This window comes from Phyllostomus hastatus, unplaced genomic scaffold, assembly GCF_019186645.2.
Source record: "Phyllostomus hastatus isolate PE091 unplaced genomic scaffold, TTU_PhHast_1.1 phas_contig_196, whole genome shotgun sequence".
Classification (NCBI taxonomy): Eukaryota; Metazoa; Chordata; class Mammalia; order Chiroptera; family Phyllostomidae; genus Phyllostomus; species Phyllostomus hastatus.
In genome coordinates, this window is record NW_025333709.1 from 7,317,420 (window position 1) to 7,339,289 (window position 21,870).

Here is a 21,870-nt window from a genome sequence, read left to right on the forward strand (position 1 = left end):
AATTTGTTGAAATCTCTTCACAGCTACTATGTCTTTTCTATATGTGAGGAGACCCAGAGAAATTAAGGGATTTGCCTAAAACGATACAACCCTTAGCTGCAGAGCCAAACAGAATTTAGGATTCTTGATTCCAGCCCCAAAGGTAAGAGGCATTTTGATGGAGGGGAAGCAGTATTAGGCTGAGACTTGGATTCCTGTCCTAGCCTTGCTTCACCTCTGTGGGACTCAGTTTTCTTCCTCCAGAAAAAGACTTGCTGCACAGTGCTGGCAATCACTATTGCTGAGTGATTGTAGCATATTGACCCCTCACTATGTGCCAGGCACCCTTTACAATTTGACTCTGGCCACTGCCTAGAAAGGTGCAGGCTCCAGAGTCAGGCAGGCGTGAGTTCAGTCTGTAGCTTCTTCATTCACTAGCTCTGTTTCCTCGAGTAAACGGACTTCTCCATGGCTCAGTTTCCTCGTCTACAATGGAAGTAATAATAATTCCTAGTTCATGAAATTGTTGCAGAACTTAAAGAAGATAATGCATGTAAATGAAATGCTGTTCTTGGTGCATAGGAAATGTTCAGTAAATACGAGCTGATCTCATTTTGATTCTTTTGTTATTAATACTCATAGTAGAACCGGGGCATGAGACAGCAGAGCTTCTGAAGACCTGCCTGGTTCTGCCTGACCCCCGACTACGCTCTGGGGATAATGTCACCCTCCTTCTCCTTAAATTCCTCCTGTAGTGATGAGTCCTGCATGTAGCTAATTTACTGACAGGTGATCCATCATCAGAATGATAGTTCATTATTTTAAATTAGTCAGGATTTAAATGACTTCCCACATAGTCAAGAAAATTCACTTGGAATTCTAATGGAAATTTTATATTTCCCTTTTAGTGTATTCATGATCCTTTAAAAGATTGATTGTTTGGGAGTATGCATTTGAAAGTTATCTGAAGAAACAAATTTAGGGTATTCTGGGACAATGTGGGCATACGGTTTGTCACTCTATATTTAGAGGAACTACTGATTAAACTGCAAACTCTTTTTATAGGTTTAAGAGGCAAGACTGGACCTCTGGGCCTTGCCGGAGAGAAAGGAGACCAAGGGGAGACTGGGAAGAAAGGACCCATGGGCCCAGAGGGAGAGAAAGGAGAAGTAGGTCCAGCTGGACCTCCTGGGCCAAAGGGAGACAGAGGAGAACAAGGGGACCCAGGGCTGCCTGGAGTTTGTAGATGTGGAAGCATCGTGCTCAAATCTGCCTTTTCAGTTGGCATCACAACCAGCTACCCAGAAGAAAGGCTACCGATTATATTTAACAAGGTCCTCTTCAACGAGGGAGAGCACTACAACCCTGCCACGGGGAAGTTCATCTGTGCTTTCCCAGGGATCTATTACTTTTCTTACGATATCACGTTGGCAAACAAGCATCTGGCCATTGGGCTGGTCCACAACGGGCAGTACCGGATAAAGACCTTCGACGCCAACACAGGGAACCATGACGTGGCTTCGGGGTCCACGGTCATCTATCTCCAGCCGGAAGATGAAGTCTGGCTGGAGATCTTCTTCACCGACCAGAACGGCCTCTTCTCAGACCCGGGCTGGGCAGACAGTTTGTTCTCCGGATTTCTACTGTACGTGGACACGGATTACCTAGATTCCATATCAGAAGACGACGAGCTGTGACCAGGACAGCCGAGCAGAACATTCCAAAACCCTTGGGGGACATGCTTTTTGACTCAGTCTGGGGCCCTGGGAGGTGGTGAAAAACAGAAGTGAAGTCCAAAGAGACTCCCACTCAGATTCCAGAGCATTTACAGCCAGCTCTAGCGGAGCCTATTAAAATAAGATGAACCGCCAAACTGTGGAAAGCAAACCAAAATGAATTCTATAAAACAATAACCCAGGATATGAATTCTCTTGAAAACAGTGTTTATAAATATTTAAACAAATGCAAGACAACGTTAATAAAATTTTTATTAAATTCCCTGAGTGATAACACCACCTGGAAATGATATTGCCTCATTAAATCTTCATAAAATTACATGTTTGCCTGTTAGTTAAAAGAATCATAACATCTCAGACAGTCTTTGATAATTCTCAAAAGGCTATATAGTTAGTCAGAAACCAAAGGTAAGCAGTACTGAGTAATTTCAAGCAAGTTAAAGTGAAGTCATAGTTTCCTTTTTAGTTATTTCTTCTTTCATGCTTGGATGTAAAGTGCAGAGTTTATTCTTATACTGTTACTTATTTATTAATTACTATATTTGAAAGCGGCTACAACTGTAAATCTAATTTTGCCCCACCTTGTATATTTATTCAACAACTCTCTAGCTAAGCCTGTAGGAACCAGACAGACACTATGGTGCTGGGTCAGATGTAATAATGAGTTAAGACAAAGTCCCCACCTTCGCACAGGCTCGCGTGTGATGATCCTATTGTCACCACTCCATGTGAGGGACCACCAAGGCAAACAGCAGACTGACTCCATGAGAGCCAGAAAACGTGGAAATACATTATGTGTGCCCAAGTGTGTGTGTCTCTAGGTAGATGGAAAAATATGCAAAGAAAATAAGGCATACAGTGGTGGCGTGCTTCCCACGCCATCCTCAAAGCACCGTTGGTATTTGCAAACAGGAAGGTGTGAAAACCCGAGAAACGGAGGAGGCCTAGGAGGGGTAATGGAAACAAAGAGAAGCAAGTTCCTGAGCCCTGGTTCTCCAGAGCCCATCAGCTTGACAGTTTCCCAAGACAAATACGTACCCTCTTAGCGTTCTCACAGATAAGGGAATTTCTTTCCACTGTGGTAAGGACATTGTGTCTGATGGATTTTCTAGGTATTGAATTCAGATAAAGCAAAGTGTCCACAGATTTATGAGGGAGCTGATAGGAGGGGTGAGCAGGAGGGAGAGGGAGGGAGACCAGATGGCTGAGCAGATAGCTGTCCCTTCCAAGTCTCTCACCCCCCGGTCCCACACTCCCTTGTGTCAGCCCCGTGTTTCCCACTGCACCGCAACTCCTCAGTGAGTCTCACCCGTGATTCTGTCATCTGCCACTCCCTTGGCTGACAGCAACAGCACTCCCTTAGTCTCTCCTTTTTGTATCGTCCAACCCTCTTTCCATGCATTCCTCTCTCTGATCTTTCATTTAATAAAAATTTTAATGCTTCTTATGTGTGAATTGTCACGGTAGGTTCTTTGAAGGTGAAGGAACAACAAGATAACAGTGGCACAGTCCCTGCCATTTGAAATGGTACAAGAAAAGAAAAGCACCCTGGCTGACGTAGCTCAGTGGATTGAGCGGGGGCTGCGAACCAAAGCATCGCAGGTTTGATTCCCAGTCAGAGTACATGCCTGGGTTGCAGGCCACGGCCCCCAACAACCGCACATTGATGTTTCTCTCTCTCTCTTTCTCCCTCCCTTCCCTCTCTAAAAATAAATAAATAAAATCTTTTTTAAAAAAGTAGGAGTATAAGAAGTGACCTTTAAATTCCTTGGTTGGAAAAAAATATTTAAAACAAAAAGGAAAGAAAAGCAAGCACATGCTAAAATACGCTAAGCACTAAACTGAAATAGAGACAAAATGCTGTGGAAGGAATGCTCAGGGGGAAATGTTTAGTCTCACATTAGGAGGTGAGAGAGGAGAGCTAGGGAAGTCTCTGTTCCCTGGGCCCAAATTGATGGGCAGAAGTTGGAGCAATCAAACTAGGGGAAAGGGCACTTGAGACAGAGATAATGGGACAAATCATGAAAGTGAGAACAGGTAGCCAGAGAAGGAATCTGGGAGCCATATTTGCAAGAACCTTGAATGCCAACCTGAGGGTTGGGGCATTTGTTTATGAAAAAACGTGGAGCCCCTGTGTGTTCCAGAGCTGGGTGCTGCCACTGGCAGAGGTGAAGTTCACAGTTACTGAGCAGCTGTGTGTAAGGGCAATGCCTGCTTCTCCCATCTTCCAGGCCTACCTTGCTTCTGTCATCAGCCACTGCCTCTGATCCTTTATCCACTGGTCCCTCTGTTTCTGAGTCAAGACATGGGTCTGGCAGACCCAGGGCAACAGCCCTTACACAAAGACTGAGCAAAAGTGGTTCAAGGTAGTCACCTGCCTGCACATATACCTGAACCAAGAATCCCAAACTATAAACTGTGCAAATCTGCCAACAGAAGAAGCTAATCTGGGCCCTTTGAAGACTATGGAATTTGCTGGAAAAACTAGAAATAGAGAAGTTATTGTTGATAGTCATGACCAAGGAGATTATTATGTAATTTAAACTTTTTTCAATCATGATCCATTAATGCAGTCATTTTGGGGACATTGTTTACTTGCTTATATTTTAAATATTTCCATCACCTTCATTAAAAAGCCTACTTTGAGTAGATTTTTAAACTAAAAATTCTTTAGCTTATTCTAGACCTGGAGGTAAATTTTATTTTGAAATATCTGGTGGGATGAGTTTGGGGGTCAGAGAGCTGAAGTGGAAAATGAAAGGCTATTTTAGCATTAAAGTGATAAACTTTTAAGCAAATGTAGGTGTCTTTTATTCCTTAAAAAATACAAATACATTTTATCCACATTTATGGATATTTATGGAAAGGAATTAGAAGAGCAATTTTGGTTTAAAACATTCCAAGCCTCGTTCCAATCATTCTTATTAAGGGCTGACTTGGAATGGATATGCATTAAGAAATATTTATTACTAGATATTATCTCATTCCAGAATGATCTAAAGCCACTTACAAAGATAGACACAATACCGAAAGAACACATGAGCCAGAGCAAGTGAGAATAAAAGAGCAAAACAAAGAAGAAAGAGTGAGGCTGATACAAAACTGCATGTAAATGCACTTGTACCTGTGTTACACGTTTATAGGACACGTGTGTTTCCTTGTACCTGCTGCGTGTCCAGATAACTTATTATTGTGAATGATGTTGCTTTTGGTGAAAAAAATTTCATCAACTCACCCTGGCTGGTGTAGCTCAGTGGATTGAGCACAGGCTGCGAACCAGCCATCACAGGTTCGATTCCCAGTCAGGGCACATGCCTAGGTTGCAGGCCATGGCCCCCAGCAACCGCACTTTGATGTTTCTCTCTCTCTTTCTTTCTCTCTCCCTTCCCTCTCTAAAAATAAATAATAAATAAAATCTTTAAAAAAAATTCCATCAACTCTGAATACACATGCAATCCATATTTTTTTTCTGATATTCATACCCAGCTGCCATCTGAAGGACCACCCTCACTCACATCCGAGGTCTTTGAGCTTCCAAGTGGAATTGATGCCTGCAGTATGTAAACCTCAGGCCTGACCCATCAGAGCTAACATTTCTCTCACCCAAAGAACTGGAGCAGGTGACTCAATCAGAGCCAATGAGGTTTGGTTGGACTTTTACAGGAAGTAAATCTCATTCTCCTCTACCGGACTCAAGCCTGTGAACCTCTACCAGCTGCCTTACCATCACAAATCAGACCATTTGAGAATGGAGCCATGCACGGCTGAAGCAAAGAAATGGAGATAAAGGCGGGGGGAATAGGTCTTGGAGTCATAATCTGAACCCTGATCTGGACATGTCTGCAGCCATCCCTTCGTCTGAACTTTTCAGTTATGGTAACCATTAAATGCTATTTTTGCTTAGGCTTTTTTAAAGAGAGTATTTGGACACTTGCAAAAGATGTTACCCTACCTAATACTTTTTTTTATTTTATTACTTATTTTTATAGACAGGGGAAGGGAGGGAGAAAAAGAGGGAAAGAACAAAGATCTCATCCAGCGTGCTCCTCAACTGGGGACCAGGCCTGCAACTCGGGCGTGTGCCTTGATCAGGAATAGAACTAGTGACCGTTCACTTTGAGAGACAATGCTCAACTAACTGAGCCACGCTGGCCAAGGCTACCCTACCTAATATTAGCACAAACACCCTTTAGCAAAGCACGCTAAGCACTTTTGGGATCTAGCCTCTGCCTGCTTTTATAGTCCCATCTCCAGAGTTACCCACATGCAACCTGCAATGCAAACAGACGCAGAAAACTGCAGTTCTGGGCGCCTTGCTCTCACATGCCTCGGACCCTGCAAACATGCTGTTTCCTTTGTTCGTAACACCATCGCTGTCCTTGTCTGGCTGACTAGCTCATCTTCTAAGGATCAGCTTGAAAGTTAACTTTCTTTTTTCTTGCCCTGTGCCCAATGGGAATCACCGGTGACCTTGTGTCTGTGTGTCTTCCCTACCACCCGGGATTTAGTGTACAGTCACGGTAGCAATGGCAGGCACTTACTGAGTATTCTTTCAAGTGTTTTACATGTATTGTTAGTTCACTTTGACCTTCTACTTATTCTCTCCACTTTACAGACGAGGAAACTGAGAGACAGAGAGGACAAGAAACGTGCTCAGTAAATAGTACGTGGCACAGTAGACCTGGGCAATCTGGCCCCAGAGCCCATGTTCCTAACCACCATGCTGGGTCCTTATCCTGTTTCACGCTCGTGGCACAATAGTGCCATCACTGTATTCCTGAGATATTTCCGGGACTATACGCAATGCCCGCCACGATATATGCTCAATAAAAATGTGATGAGCTAGTCAGTCACAAGTTCTTTTCAGTCACAATTGTTACATTCGGAAGAAGAGAGAGACCACAATAGAAAAGCCCCATGCTCGTCCTGTGCATTCATCAAGAATCTTGAGATGACGAAGGCCAGAATACAACTCCAGCTGGCTCAAGGCAGAGGGCACTCACGGAAACAACCTAAAATTCTAGAGCCAGATCTGGGCGCTCATCCACTGTCACCGGGATTTTATCTCCCACCCCAATGAAGCTGCTCTTGCCAGTGCAGACGTCCCCTTCAGGCAGGCTCTCTGGGGCAAAGACAGCCACTAGGAAAACAATGCATATGCTTCCCTTTCTCTTTCTCAGTAGTCCCAGCAGAAGACCTGGGGAGGACAGTCTTTCAGTTCTGATTGGTCCTGCTTGAGTCATCCCTCAACCGACGACTGGTCAAAGGGATGCGCTCTCCCCATTGGCCACCCCTATGTAACACGTCTACCCCTAGAGCCAGAGACAGAATCAGTCCTCAGTCACGTGGTCTGGGGGATGGGGAAGAGGTTGCTCCCCAAAGGAACATAAAGGTGCCAGGTCTAGAAGAGGAGAGTTTGGGTGATGGACAGTCAAAAGCAACAGGTGACTTCTATGGGCTGTTTCCACATGAAATCAAAAGCATGTTTATTTTTGTCTGCATGATGCAAAATAAATGTGTTACTAGGATAACTTTCTTCTGAGATAATCTAATTTTTTGTGTTATTTGCTCAGAATTGACCAAATATTTTGGACTACCCGAACCTGGCCTCTGTGGTGATCTCACGCTATAGGCTGTCATAATGTCGCTTCCCACCGACGCTTCTCGTGAAAGAACGTGTTATTCTCAGCTACAGTACTTCTTCTCCCCCAACTTTCTGATTTTTTACATCAACACCCTACTAAAGTAACAGTTCATGCAATTATCTTTGGTAATTATGGAAAATAAAAACCGTTCTTGGAGACTAGTCTCTTTCTGGAATCGAAAAAGGACCCATAAATGCAATTCATTGTTTCGTCAGCAGTCACATGACGGGGAGGAGAGATTAAAAAGCCCTTCTAGGTTACCAGCTGCACTGATGTCACATTTTACTTCTGGTTTCCGGAAACACCGTGAATCAGTGCCTAGGGCTGCCCGCAGTGACCATTCTCTCTGTTCCTGCTGAGTGACCGACACCATGCTGCGTCCTTTTAGCACGATGCCTCATTTTATTCTCAGAAAAAGCAGGATCTCTCCCCTCCCCCTCCCCCCTAGAAGGAGGAAGATTGTATGGACGTGTCAGCAGCCTCAGTGCTGGGATATTGATCAAACATGACAAGGAGGTCAAAGTGTTCTTCTCTTTGGAATGTGCCACTCAGGGTCCAGCGTCAGGGCACACTCATAAGTATTGTACTGTGGAGAGTTGAATGGAAGAACTGTATTCAGAGGTGCAGGTGGGGTTGAAGAAACCTAGTCGGGGCGCTGAGGTATCCAAGGATTAGCGACAGCAGGAACTTGTAGCTGCCCCAGTGCCAGAAGGGAGGAAGCCACTGTGGTTGCCGAGTGCAGTGGAGACCTGGAGACGTGGCAAAAGGGACTGTCTTCCAGGAGCCACGCCTGGAGAAGAACCTAGCCACAGCCGGAAAAAAATGCAGAATCACCCTCCCGGCCACACTCTCCTACCGCCCCATCTCCTATCTGTACCTCCCACTGGTCAAACGCAACGACTCCGGGGGGGCAGAGGAAGCTAGGTGTTGCAGTGCACAGAGACAGGCTTCCTGGGCAAAGAGCAGTGTGGAGATGGACAGAAACTGGGGAACCAGGATGGGTGAGAGCAAGTGGAAGTTGAGCAGCTCCCTTGTTGACGTCTTCCCTGTCTAGATTCTCTCTAGTGCTGCAGGTTCTATAAAACTGGAGCCCCACCTTGAGAAGGGGAAAGGGATCCCTTCCAGAGCTGCTCAGGCTGCCTGTCATGTGTGTCCCAGAATGCCTTTGGGTCTCAGAGAGGTCCAGCTCCAGCTCCACTTACAAAACAAATTCCACAGGAGTTTGGGGGTCAGGATCTTGCAGTATGGACCAGAAGTCCCCCTCCTAAACTTGCAACAGCCCCAGGAAGCAAGTAAAGCATCTTGGGCTTCGAGATTCTGACCAAGTAGCTTTTTGACTCCTCACAAGGTAAGTGTTCCTCTCATCCAGCTAGAGATGAGAGTGGTGGGGCTCCAAGCCACTAAGCCAGTTGCCTCAGTCAAACCTTAATAAGCGTGGTGTGCTTACTCCTGCCTACCCACCTCCAGTGCCCATCCTGCCGTGAGCCCACCCATCTGCCTCTCAGGACCACATCCTTAAGACATGCCTTCACAAACAGATCATTGCTCCCTCGTGGGGTGGGGGAGGCCCCATTCCTCAATCTTCCTCCTTTTTTTTTAAAGATTTTATTTATTATTTATTTTTAGAGAGGGAAGGGAGGGAGGGGGAGAGAGAGAGAGAGAAACATCAATGTGCGGTTGCTGGGGGTTATGGCCTGCAACCCAGGCATGTACCCGGGCTGGGAATCGAACCTGGGACACTTTGGTTCCCAGCCCACGCTCAATCCACCGAGCTACGCCAGCCAGGGCTTCAATCTTCCTCCTTTAATGCTGGTAAACATCGCTTTCTTCCCACTTCATTCGGCAGGAAAGCCCATCAGACCACCTCATGCATGACCAAGATGCTCAGTGTACCTAGTCCAGGCGGCTCTGCAAACTCTGTGGGGCCCAAACTGTACCGACCACCCTCGCTCTGGCCAAGAAACAGACACTGACCCTGAGGACCGGTGCCGGGTCTGTGGGCCTGGGTTAGTTCTGCCTAAAGGGCCCCAGCCTAGTGTCATCGGTGGTATCAACAGTATCATTACGCTTACAAATATCCGGCAGCCTGAATTCCTCCCAGCTTTCCTCACAAGACAGGTCTTACAGCAAACACACACACACACACACACTCTTCCCAGGATGAATCCTAACAAAAGCCACTTTCCACAGGCATCACGAGTCCCTCAGTGTGGTCTGTAGAATGAGTCTAAGACATGCCAAACACATCAGGCAACTGAAAAGTCCTTTGGAGAAGAAAATTTAAAAGAAAACATAATACTTGTGATATGGGTTGTCCGAATGCTACACCAGGGTTTCCGGAGATACATGGATACTCCCTTTTCTTTCTGTTCTGCATCAGTGCTTCTCAGCCTCAGCAGAACTGATCGCCCGCTGTTATGCAGCCCTGTCCTATGCATCTTAGGATGAGTCAGCAGGGTCCCTGGCCTCTGTCTAGGAAGGGCCAGGAGCTCCTCCTGTTGGGTCATGACTATGAACAATTTCTACAAACAGTCAAGGTCAAATGTCCCCTGGAAGCAAAAGTGGCCCCAGCTGAGAACTTCTCCACAATCTGGTCTCGGTGACAGAGTCTACTCACTCTCTGCAGTCCACCTGTTTGACAACAACCGCTCCCCATCTGATCCTTCCTTTTTTCACAGACACAGCTGTGTGGCTGGTCACCATTTCAGTAGGACATTCACTCCCCTCGGCCATCCCCTAGTTGGACGGCACCCTTTCCTGGAAGAAGCAGCAAGGAAATGCCCTCATCCCAACTCTCTCTTCCTCGAGCCAAAATGTGCCTATTTACTTTTGTGTAAGATACAAAAATCACCCTGTCTCCAATTTCTAAGAATGTCTGTAAAATGGAAAACTGGGAAATAGCCTGGGTGTCTGATAACAGAACAGTAGTTAAACGAGCTTTGTGACATGCATCCACAAGTCATTCAAAGGGATGGGAACAAAGATGCACTGGCACCCTAAGATGCTCATGGCATACGAGCAGAAGAAAATAGATCACGAAAAACCACTTTCAGTAACTATCCCATATTTAAAGTAATAGGAATTTTAAAATTTCTACTCTTTGATCTTTGTTTTCATTTTTCATAGTAAAAATATTTTACATAAAACTTTTTATGTGAGCTCTTCCATGGGGTAGTTGCACATTACCGTGATCCCAAAGGGTTACAGAGAAAAAAAAATTCAAAGAAGCGAGAAGGAAGCCTAAAATGTAGGTCAAAGTGAGAAATGACTTCATCCTTAAACTTTTCTGGTGGTGTACCCGCATGTCTATTCCAGGGATTCTTTAAGTGGGAAGAAAACCAAACAACCCATATCCATATATATATATATTTAGATTATCCCAACCCTCCCTGGAAGAGGGAAGGAAATGTCTTGCTGGAATTGACATCATGTTACTGAATTTTTATTAGCCCAGAACTCTGACCCCAACGGGAGAGCCACAGGATGAAGTCACTCGGAGCCAGCCGTCTGTGGGATGGCAAAGGCGTTTATGAACAGCGTGATGTAGAGGACCGACCCCGAGACTTCGCCCCAGGGTCCTCGCGGAGGTGGCACGATTTGCTGAAGTAAAGGCTCGCCCAGCGCGGTCAGAAGTCCAAGGAATGATCTGGAAGCACGGACAGGAGAAAAAATCATAAACGCTGGGGCTTTGCATAGATGCTCTCACGTCACAAAAGTGCCCTCTTTTACAAGAAGCTCGTAAGATGCCACCGGGACTGAAATAAACAACAGGGAAGAAGAGGCAAGTCTCTGGGACCCACCCCTTCTCCAGCTTCAGATAACATTCCGCGCACTGCAGTGCGTCCTCATTGTCGCTGAAACTACTCTGCAAGGATGATAGGCAGTCGCTAGCATTGTCTACAGAAAACATCCAGGCCTCAGTGCTACCGTCTGCGTTTAGCTAGATACTGAGGAGAACCAAAGGGAATTAGAGGGGGAGCTTGATGAACCCGGGGAACAGGAGCCGGCTTGCCCAGCCAGGAAGCTGCAGCTTCACACTCCAGGGGACCACAGCATTGCTTCCCCAAGGGGACGGCATTCCTGCATTCCTCCCGCTGGTACCAGATTGTTGGGGAGCTCAGGGGGAGGTGCTGGACCATAGAGGCCTGTCAGACTAACTAGGGGGTAGACCTATCAGAAGCCGGTAGAAGCTTGGGAGGCTACAACCGCAGGGAAGCGGAGAAGCTCAGTGACCCACACTTGACTGTTTATTCCTGCGCTCTCTCTCCCTCACCTGGCAGCACACACAACCCTGTGGGCCTAGCAGCTGTGTGGGCCCACAGCAGGCCACGTGGGCTCCACGGGACTAAGCTCTAATATGAAACAGGAACTCTGGATGCCGGCCGTTGCCTTGGCCTTGCTGAGGACCCAGCTGGACTTTTTCCATGGTGGGGCGGATGGAGATGGGGAAACGGAAACCCAGGGGCAGCTCGCACCCGGATAAACCTTGCCACACCACGGCCTCCCGTGCGTGGGTTCATGAAATGTTTTTCTCACAGGTCCATAGAAGAGCCTGCCTTCCACCAGCAACATTCAGAACTCAAGTGAAAGCACAGCCAGCAGAGAGGTGTTCCAGATGGCGGGACTATCAGCAAAGAATAATTCGGTGGTCGGTCAGTGGGTGGGTGAGCCGGCAGGACCCAGGATACGTGCGCATTGGTCTGTCAAGATGCGCGCACGCACAAGAAGTCCTTTTCACTCGGCTGCCCCTAGGCGTGAAATTCAGGCTAAATCCAGGATATTCAATCAAATCTGAATTTCAGATAGCACGAGAAATCACTGTTTAGTATAAGGGTGTCCCAGATATTTAACTGGGTGCCTTGTATCCTTACTTGCTAAACGTGGCAACTCTGCTCCCCTGGAATTCACCTGCAAAGTCATGATATGAATTCAAGGGACCTTTATCAAAGCCGTGCGTGTCGTGAGTCCTGTGAAAAGCAGCAGCTTTCATGATGCGAGTGCATCCTTTGGCTCCCCAAGACAGCTGCAGAGAAGCGAATTTAATGGGATCAGAACGACATGAGAAATGCTGGGTGGAAAGCGGAAGACTTAAGATCTAATCCCAGCAATTCCAGTAACCAGCCTGGTGTGACTCTGGGACAAGACACCTAAATCCTGTAAGTCTTTCTGCACATTAGATTTGTGGTGGGAAGGGCGTGGCTGTCTTTCTGCCTCAGGACTCAAAGCGGACGCTGCTCACGGATCTGGCATCTCCTCCCCACGGTGCCCAGGGGCAGCCTGGGGAATCCTGCTCCGCTCAGGCTGCAGGCCACGGACAAGGAGCTCCACCCTTGCGATGAAATCTGCCTGTCTTCCCCGCATTAAATGAGCCCTAAGTTTCCCTTCCCACACTGAGGGAAGTTGGAAGCCCTTTGTATTCCGTTTCCACGCTCACAGGCAACACCTCCTCGGTTCACACCCTCAGTGAAAGCAAAATGTGACATTTTTAAATGGCTATATGGCATGGTCTTATTTTGTAAAATAAATAAATGTTCACAAACCCCCCACCCCCCCACTGGCCGCACCTGCAAGTGGCCCCCTACACAGCACCCTCTCCCAAGAATGACGCCAAAGCCCGGGGCTCCAAGACTTGTCAAATTGCCGCTGAAAGAAATGAACCCCCCGCCCCCCACTGGAAGCAGTCATGGGAAGGTAGCCATAAGTCATTGGCAATTTAGAGCCAATAAGAAAGTAGTTCTTATTTTTCAGGGTGGCGGGGACTCAGGGAGACAAAAAAAAAAAAAAAAAATGATGCCTTCCCATCTCACATCTGTAAGAGAATAGCTGACCCGAAACCGTTTCCCCCTTAATGCTCGGTAACTGCATGGGCGCAAGCCCACCCCTGACTCTGCTGAGGGGCCTGCTGCACCGAATCATTTTCAGTTTCTCCTCCGTGTGCTCGCACAGACATCAATGCATGTAGGTCTGCTAAATGCAGCTGGGGCTGTATCAGCTGTTCACTCCCTCTCTCACATGAAGATTTCGGTAAACTTCATGCAGTGCGTGGTTGCCAAAAACAGTTTGGGGATGTCAAGACCGAAGCTCTAATATGTCAAGAGGAAAACTGTTCCCCTGGGAATGTTTCTGCCTTCACAGAACAAGGTAAGAAAATGGTAATTGTGCTTTTGCTTCAAGACTCACTTGGATGGAGGAATGAAAGGTGTCCAGCTTCCTTTTTAAGGCACTGACCTCTAGTGGCCGAAAGTGGTAACTACTCTACTAGAGAACAAATTTTCTAACAAAATTCTAGCGTGAGCTTGGAGAGGCTTGCTTTCTTTTTTTTTTTTCAATATATTTTATTGATTATGCTATTACAGTTGTCCTATTTCCCCCCTTTATTCCCCTCCACCCTGCACACCCCCTCCCACCCACATTCCTCCCCCTTTAGTTCATGTCCATGGGTCATACATGTAAGTTCTTTGGTTTCCACATTTCCTATACTATTCTTAATCACCCCCCCAGTCCATTTTCTGCCTAGCAATTATGCTTCTTATTTCCTGTACCTTTTCCCCCTCTCTTCCCCTCCCACTCCCTGCTGCTAACCCTCCATGTGATCTCCATTTCTGTGATTCTGTTCCTGTTTTAGTTGTTTGCTTAGTTTGTTTTTGTTTGTGTTAGGTTCGGTTGTTAATAGCTGTGAACTTGTTGTCATTTTACTGTTCACATTTTTTATCTTCTTTTTCTTGGATAAGTCCCTTTAACATTTCCTATAATAAGGGCTAGGTGATGATGAACTCCTTTAACTTGACTTTATCTGAGAAGCACTTTATCTGCCCTTCCACTCTAAATGAGAGCTTTGCTGGATAGAGTAATCTGGGATGTAGGCCCTTGCCTTTCATGACTTCAAATACTTCTTTCCAGCCCTGTCTGGTCTGCAAGGTTTCTTTTGAAAAATCTGCCGATAGTTTTATGGAAACTCCTTTGTAGGTAACTCTCTCCTTTTCCCTTGTGGTTTTTAAGATTCTCTCCTTCTTTTTAATCTTGCGTAATGTAAATATGATGTGCCTTGGTGTGTGCTTCCTTGGGTCCAGCTTCTTTGGGACTCTCGGAGCTTCTTGGACTTCCTGGAAGTCTATTTCCTTTGCCAGATTGGGGAAGTTCTCCTTTATTATTTATTCAAATAAGTTTTCAATTTCTTGGCTTATCCTCTTCTCCTTCTGGTACCCCTATGATTCAGATGTTGGGATGTTTAAAGTTGTCCTGGAGGTTCCTAAGACTCTCCTCAATGTTTTTGAATTCTTGTTTCTTAATCCATTCTCGTTGAATGTTTCTTTCTTCCTTCTGCTCCAAACCATTAATATGAGTGACGGTTTCCTTCCTGTCACTGTTAGTTCACTGTACATTTTCCTTTATTTCATTTTTATAGCCTTCATTATTTCCTCTAATTGGCAACCATATTTAATCAATTCTGTGAGCATCCTGATTACCAGTGTTTTAAACTATGCATATAATAGGTTGGCTATCTCTCCATCACTTAGTTATATTTTTTCTGGAGCTTTGACGTATTCTTTCATTTGAGTCATTTTTTTCTAAGCGCACCTGTTACATACTAAGGGGCAGAGCCTTAAGTGTTCACCAGAGTGGGGCAACCACGTTCCTGCCTTGTGACCCAGTAAATAGGGGAGGGGTCCAAGAGGGAACAGTGCTGCTTGCTCCACTCTGTGGGGGGTTCAGTCACTTCCCCCACTTCCCACACTCAAATTGAGCCCTTCTGGTGCTGATTCCCTGGTGGGTGAGTTTGTGTACATTCTAGGACCCTGTGGGTCTCTCCAATGAACTCTTCTGTGAGGCTGGGAGTTTCTCCCGGTGCTGCAACCCCCACAGGTTTTCCCAGTCAGAGGCTTTGAGGCTTTATGTCCCCACATTTGAACTCTGGGTTGTGTGGTCTATATCGCTCCCTAGTTGTTCCTCCCGGTTTATCTGCATGCAAATGTGGGACCCAGTCCTCCAGCCACCACTGGCGGACACTGGTCTCTTTTCTACTGAATTTCAACAGCATTGAAACCTCTCTGATGAACTTGGATGGTCCTAATTGAGTTGGTCAGCCAGGCAGGGTGCTGGACATTGTGGAGGGGAATGCCAGGTCAGACAGGGGGCTGTGGACCAGTGACTATGGTTGAAATCAGAACTTAGATGGCCTGAGGAGGTGGGAAGAGGGAATGTAAGTACTGGTTTAGGCACAACTTGTGACTGAAGTCTAAAACCTCTCCCAATGCCAGCAACAGTGGCAGGTCATCCTGGTGTAGACCACATTGGAGAAACCAGGGTTGCCCAACCCCAGCACTATTGACATTTTGGGCTGGATAATTTTTTTATCTGGGGGTGAGGTGGGTGAGGCCCTGTCCTGTGCATTGTAGGAGGCTTAGCAGCCTCCCTGGTCTCTAACCACTAGATACCAGTAGCATGTCCTTCCAGGTTGTGACCACCAGTGATATTCCCAAACATTGCTGAACATCCCCTGAAAGGACAGAATGGACACTGGTAGAGAAGCACTGGAATAAGCTGAAGAGTAGAGCCCTAGAATCTCAAAGGCAAGGTGCCTGGTGTGAGTACTGGGACTCTTGGGCCCATCAAGGCACCCAAGGCAAAAACGCTCAGCTTCCTTGGGAGTGTTTCCTGCACTGACCAGCTGGACGTCTGTCTCTCTCCAGTGGCATTTGGATGCAGAAAGACAATGGGAAAGTAGTAAACCTCTCAAGATCCATGAGCAACTCTACGTGAAAATGAGCCTTCAAGAACAAGGCACTGGATGGCCTGCCCATGAAAGCAAGCACATTTTCAACCAAGTAATAAGAAAGTGAATGGACTGTGGTGCTATTTGCACCCAAAGCAGGTGAAGCAGGTCAACTAATGGGGCACACCTCAGGGGAGTAGCTGAAGAGAAGAGAATGTCAAGCTTGTGTCGGTGAATAATCTTTTCAGCAAGAAAAATATGAGAATCCACCACTGATACTAGAACTGCAGTTTTCTCTATGTAAGAGCATCTCCGGTTACTTCAAATTATGACCTGAGTCTCTAACTAAAACGAATCTTATGGCATTTTATTCTGAATAGCTCAAATAGCTCTCTTAGGAGGAGAAGGCGTTGTGAAATGAGGCAACTGCGAAGGCAGTCGTTGCAAATGAAAACAGGTTGAAAATCATAGCCCTGAAGGAAGAAAATTAAATGCCTTAATATCTATAAAAATAGGCTACATGACCAATATATCTGAGCCCATAAGTGTTGCTCTCCATTTGCTATAGAAACAAGAGGTGCAAATTTTCTGGAGTTCGAGTTGCATTTCAGGGGAAGATGTATATAATTCAGTAAATTAGAAAATATAAATCAAATATTGAAGAGCATGGTTTTATGAAGTTTATAATTCAAAGGTGATTCTTTAGCTTCCAAGTAAAGCCTCATTTTAATGACGTGTTTTTCCTTGTGACTGGTTTTTCTTTCACGGAGAATGAATTAGCTACAATCAAAAATATTATAAAATGTGAAGAACCGAATAAGAAGGACACATTCAGCTAAAGCTGAAATTGTGCCCCACATGGTCAGGTGTGAAAAGCATATTTTTGCCATTTATTGACCTAAATAATGTACCATTGCAGCTTTCCTCTGGGGAAAATACAGCACTGTAGTCTCATTTCTGGTCATATGCTTTTTCCATGTTTATTCCAGTGTCTTAATCTCCCAAAAAGGCTTAAAATGCGTCACCTTTTTGTGTCATTGCCTTTGAAGGCAGCTCATGCATTTGCCTGTTTTTTAAGTATACGTGTAAAAATGACATGTCTCAGGGCCCCATGTAAAAAAATCATGACTACATTGCATTCATTCACTCATGTACTTATTAATTTATTTAAAATGTGACTCTTATAGTTACTATTGCTGCATAACACAAATGTCCCCAGACTGCAGTGACTTAAAACCGTCACTCGTGTTAGGCACAAGGGTGATGTGAGTCAGGGGTTTGGACAGCACACAGCTGGTTGGCTGATCTCTTCTCCACACTCTCTGGGGCCTCGGCTGAGAAAACTCAACCCTGGGAGGGGCCTCAGTGTTCGGGGGGCTGGAACCACCCAAGAGGTTGTCCCCACACATGCCTGGAGCCAGGGGGCTGGCACCGACTGGAAGACTGGGACCGCCGAACAGAGCGTGCGTGCACACAGCCTTTGTGCACGGCCTGGCTCCTTGGCAGTATGGCGGGCTCAGGGTAGTGGAACTTCTCAAACGGCAACTTAAGACTCTAAGCACAAAAGCTCTACAAAACAACATGGAAACCGCATCATCTTTGGTGCCTCGGCCTGAGAAATCAGCCAGCAAGTCGCCATTCCGTTCACCAAACCCTGCTGGTGAATGTGGCTACAGGCCCACTCAGACGTAAGGGGAAGAAGTCGCCCCCACGTGTTGAAAGGAGGAATGTCAGGAAATGCGGAGGTTTCGTTATAACCCCACAGCGGGGGCATACCGGGCTGAAGCTTCACAGCACGGGACTTGTACCATTAGGAGTAATAAAAGGATATAACTACAGGTTATGTCGGCATTTTAAAATAATAAGGAATACTTTGAAAAACCTGATACCAACCAATTCAAAAACAAAGAAAAAGGACAATTTTCTAAAAAGATATACTATGCTAAAACTGAAATAAGACATTTTGAACCTGAAGAGACTTATAAGCACTGAAAAAATCTAGGCACTGGTCAAAAATGGAGGTACACACACACACACACTATTCTCCAAAGAAGATATACCACTGGCCACTAAGCTTGGTGAATCACGGTGCGCACCACTCATAGGGAAATGCAAATTAAAACCAAGCGCTGTACCACCTGATACCTCCTAGGATGACTATCACCAAAAAATGGAAGTAAATGTTGGCAAGAATGTGCAGAAATCAGAACACTGTTACAAGACTGTTGGGATGCAAAATGGCTTAGCCACTGTGGAAAACAGTTTCACAGTTTCTCACAAAGGTAAAGAGAGAATTACCATGCAACGCAGCAATTCCACTCCTAGGTATATACCTAAAAGAAACAAAAACAGGGACTTAAACCAGGGACTTGGATGTGACTGTCTACTAACGCATCCATCACAGGAGCCAAAAGGTGGAAACAGCCCAAGTGTCCTGGAGTAGGTAGGTGGATAAGCAGGTGTGGTCTACCCACACAGGGGGACATGATTCTGCTTTTAAAAGAATCGGCGTACTGGCACAGGCTACAGAACGGATAAGCAGGGAAAACTGTATGCTGAGTGGATTGAGCCAAACACTGAAGGACCACCCTTGTATGATTCCACTCATGAGAAATAACTTGAATAAGCAAACTTGTGGAGGCAGAAAGTGGATTGGAGGTCACCGGGAGCTGGGCAGGGTACCAGGGGGAGGAATGGGGAGCTCTTGTTTAACGGGCACCGAGTTTCTCTCGGGGTGGGGCAAACAGACGTTACGGAAATAGGTGGTGGTGTTGGTTGTACAACGTTGTGAATGTAACTGATGCCACTGAATTGTACACTTGCAGTGGCTTTCCATTTGAAAGTTGCTGACTGAGTAAATCTGAAATGTTCTCAGCTCACAAAAAAATAATTTGTGACTATGTGAGGTGACGGATGTTGACATGCTATGGTCATCATTTTGCAGTATATACATATATTAAATCATTATGCTGTACACCTCAAACTAATACAAGGTTGTGTGTCAATTATACCTGAAAAACTGAGTAAAATGGCTAAAATAGCAAATTTTATGTTGTATATATTTCACCACAATGAAAAGAATCTCACCAGATCCAGTTTTACGTTTTTCCTTTCTATTAGATGTATCGGGGTGACACTGGTGAACAAAATTGTTCAGGTTTCAGGTTTCCGATTCTCCCTCCCTTCATCCATACACTGCGCTGTGCGTTCACCTCCCCAAGTCGAAGCTCCTTCCATCACCGTTTCCCCCAGAACTCCCCTCCACCTCCCTCCCCGCAGCGATCACCACACTGTTGTCCATGTCCGTGAGTTTTTTCTTGCTTGTTTTGTTTTGCTCAATCCCTTCACCCCCACAAAAATCCCAACACCTGTCAGCCTGCTCGCTACCTATGAGCCTGTCTCTGTTTTGCTTGTTAGTTCATTAGATCCATGTATGAGTGAGATCATATGGTATTTGCCTTTCTCGGACTGGCTTATTTCACTGGGCATGATGTTCTCCAGGTCCATCCACACTGTCTCAAAGGTTAAGATTTCTTTCTTTTTTACAGCCGGGTAGTATTCCACAAACAGTTGTATAGACAAGTTCACGGAACAGATAACGTGTGTGTGAGAGAGAGAGATGGACAGATGGAGACAGGGGGACAGAAACAAGGAGAGGAGAAGAAAGAGATTAGTCTGCTTTTTTGAGATTAGAAATATCCTTTATACTAAAATAAAACAAGAGCAATACAAGAAAGGAAAAAAGTACAGTCTCTTTTATGAACATAAAGGCAAAAAAATCTAGATATTAAAAACTGAATCTAACAATTATTTTTTATTTTTAAACAGATTTTATTGATTATGCTGTTACAGTTGTCCCATTTTTCTCCCCTATTTTTTAAACATTTTGACCAAGTTTAGTGTATCTCAGAAACACAAGAAAAGTTTGACATCAAAAAGCCTGTTAATGTCATTCACATTAAAATATTTTTAATCATATTTGATGATCTCAAAAGATGCAGGAAAAAAATGCTTCTGATATATAATTCAACACTTGTTCTAGATTAAAAACACTTTAACCAGGTAGGAACACTTAACTTATAAGAACAAGCATTTTTACACTTTGATTTAAAACAAATCGGCTAGATTCATTTATTGTTCTTGCATATGATTTTTTGCAAGAAATTATGTTTTTGAATTTTGCTTTTTAATAATTTCAGGATATTATGAGGAGATGTAGAATTCTCAGGAACAGGGTTTCAGTTTGGTTAAATGTTAAAAGATGAGGGAGGGTATAATCAGAAGGGGAATCAGCACCAGAGGGGTGAGCAGATTCTGCTTGTGTGGCAGCTGATCGCTTCAAGTGAATGATCTCGTACCGTAAACATCTGCCATAGACTGAACGTGTCCCCCGAAACTCCCAGGTGGCTGCCCTGCCCCTCAGTGTCACTGTATGTGAAGACAGGAATCTTAGGAGGTAATTTCTGTTAAATGAGGTACTAAGCGTGGAGTGCTAATCCCAGTCGGGGACGTCCGATAGGAGGGGAGAGTTATGTCTCTCTCCACCTGAGCGCATCCAGGAAAGGCCCCGTGAGGACAGAGCAAGATAGTCGCCAGGCACAAGCCCTCGCCCAGCACCGCAGCAACTGGCAGCTTGGCCTCGGGCTTCCCGGCCCCCAGCCCCGTGAGAAAATCAGACTCCATTGTTTAAGCCACCCAGTCTGTGGTATTTTATTAAAGTTATCTGAGACGACATTCGCCATCTTTTTTCCATTTAATAAAGTGTACAGCATTTGCTGCCTGATAATCATTAACTTAATAAACCTCATAACAACCCTCTGCAGTAGTTGCTATCATTCATGTCATTGTACAGATGAGGAAATTGAAATCTAGCGAAGTCAAGGAAGTTGACCAAGAACCCCCAACTTCAGTACCCTGCATTCAACTTCTCCCTCTCTGCTCCCCTCCTGAAGCTCCATGGATCTCCTCGATTTCTCCCCCATGACCCTCATCCACTCTTTCCCATTGTCCATCTCTCTCTGCCATATTTTCACTTTCTAAAATCTCTTTATGCCATGGCTAGTGTGGCTCAGTGGACTGAGTGGTGGCCTGTGAACCATAAGGTCTCTGGTTCGATTCCCAGTCAGGGCACATGCCTGGGTTGCAGGTCAGGTCTCCCATTGCGGGCATGCAGGAGGCAACCACGCATTGATGTTTCTCTCCCTCTCTTTCTCCCTCCCTTCCCTTCTCTCTAAAAATAAAAAAATAAATAAACTCTTTAAGAAAAAATAAGGCAAAACAAAAAATAAAATCTCTTCTTTACATCATTAATTCTCTTTCCAGCCCTCTCATCAGATATTTAACCCATGCTTTGCTTCAAAAAAAAAAAAGAATAACCGTATTATTCATGTCTAAAAGTTCTAGCTGGTTCTTTCTCACATTTTCCTGACCTTTCTGATGGTATCTCACTCTTCTTTTATATTTTCAAAGCCTCCTTTTAAGCTCTATTACGGCCATTACTTTTTTATTTTCTTCCTCTGATCACTGTGCTATCAGAACTTCTTGGGCATCTAGCAGGGCCCTCTGGTTGCCTGCAGACTCCTGGCTGGTTCCCCTGGGCTGCCTGACTTTGGACGGTGAGCTCACCGTCTGCAGGTCTCTCTGCCGCCGTCCTGAACGGATGGCTCAAAGGTGTGTCCCTCCAGAACAGTCCCGTGTCTGCCCTTGCCCAGCACCCACAGGGTGATACTGTGACCTGCGCCTGCTTTTAAAATGTGTCCCCTAGGGAGTTTCTACAAGATATAAATAGCAGAAGCAG

General features: G+C 45.4%; 1 protein-coding gene across 6 annotated transcripts in view; it reads left to right on the top strand.

Moving 5' to 3' along the window:
• C1QTNF7 (C1q and TNF related 7) overlaps positions 1 to 3,193 on the top strand; it is a 95,492-nt gene extending 92,299 nt beyond the window's left edge. For all 6 annotated transcript variants that reach the window (XM_045834327.1, XM_045834328.1, XM_045834332.1 and 3 more), the window contains one exon: positions 1,045 to 3,193. In XM_045834327.1, coding sequence (XP_045690283.1) covers positions 1,045 to 1,676 — 632 coding nt within the window. In that variant the 3' untranslated portion in view covers positions 1,677 to 3,193. The remainder of the gene's footprint in view (positions 1 to 1,044) is intronic.
• Positions 3,194 to 21,870: the final 18,677 nt, after the last annotated feature.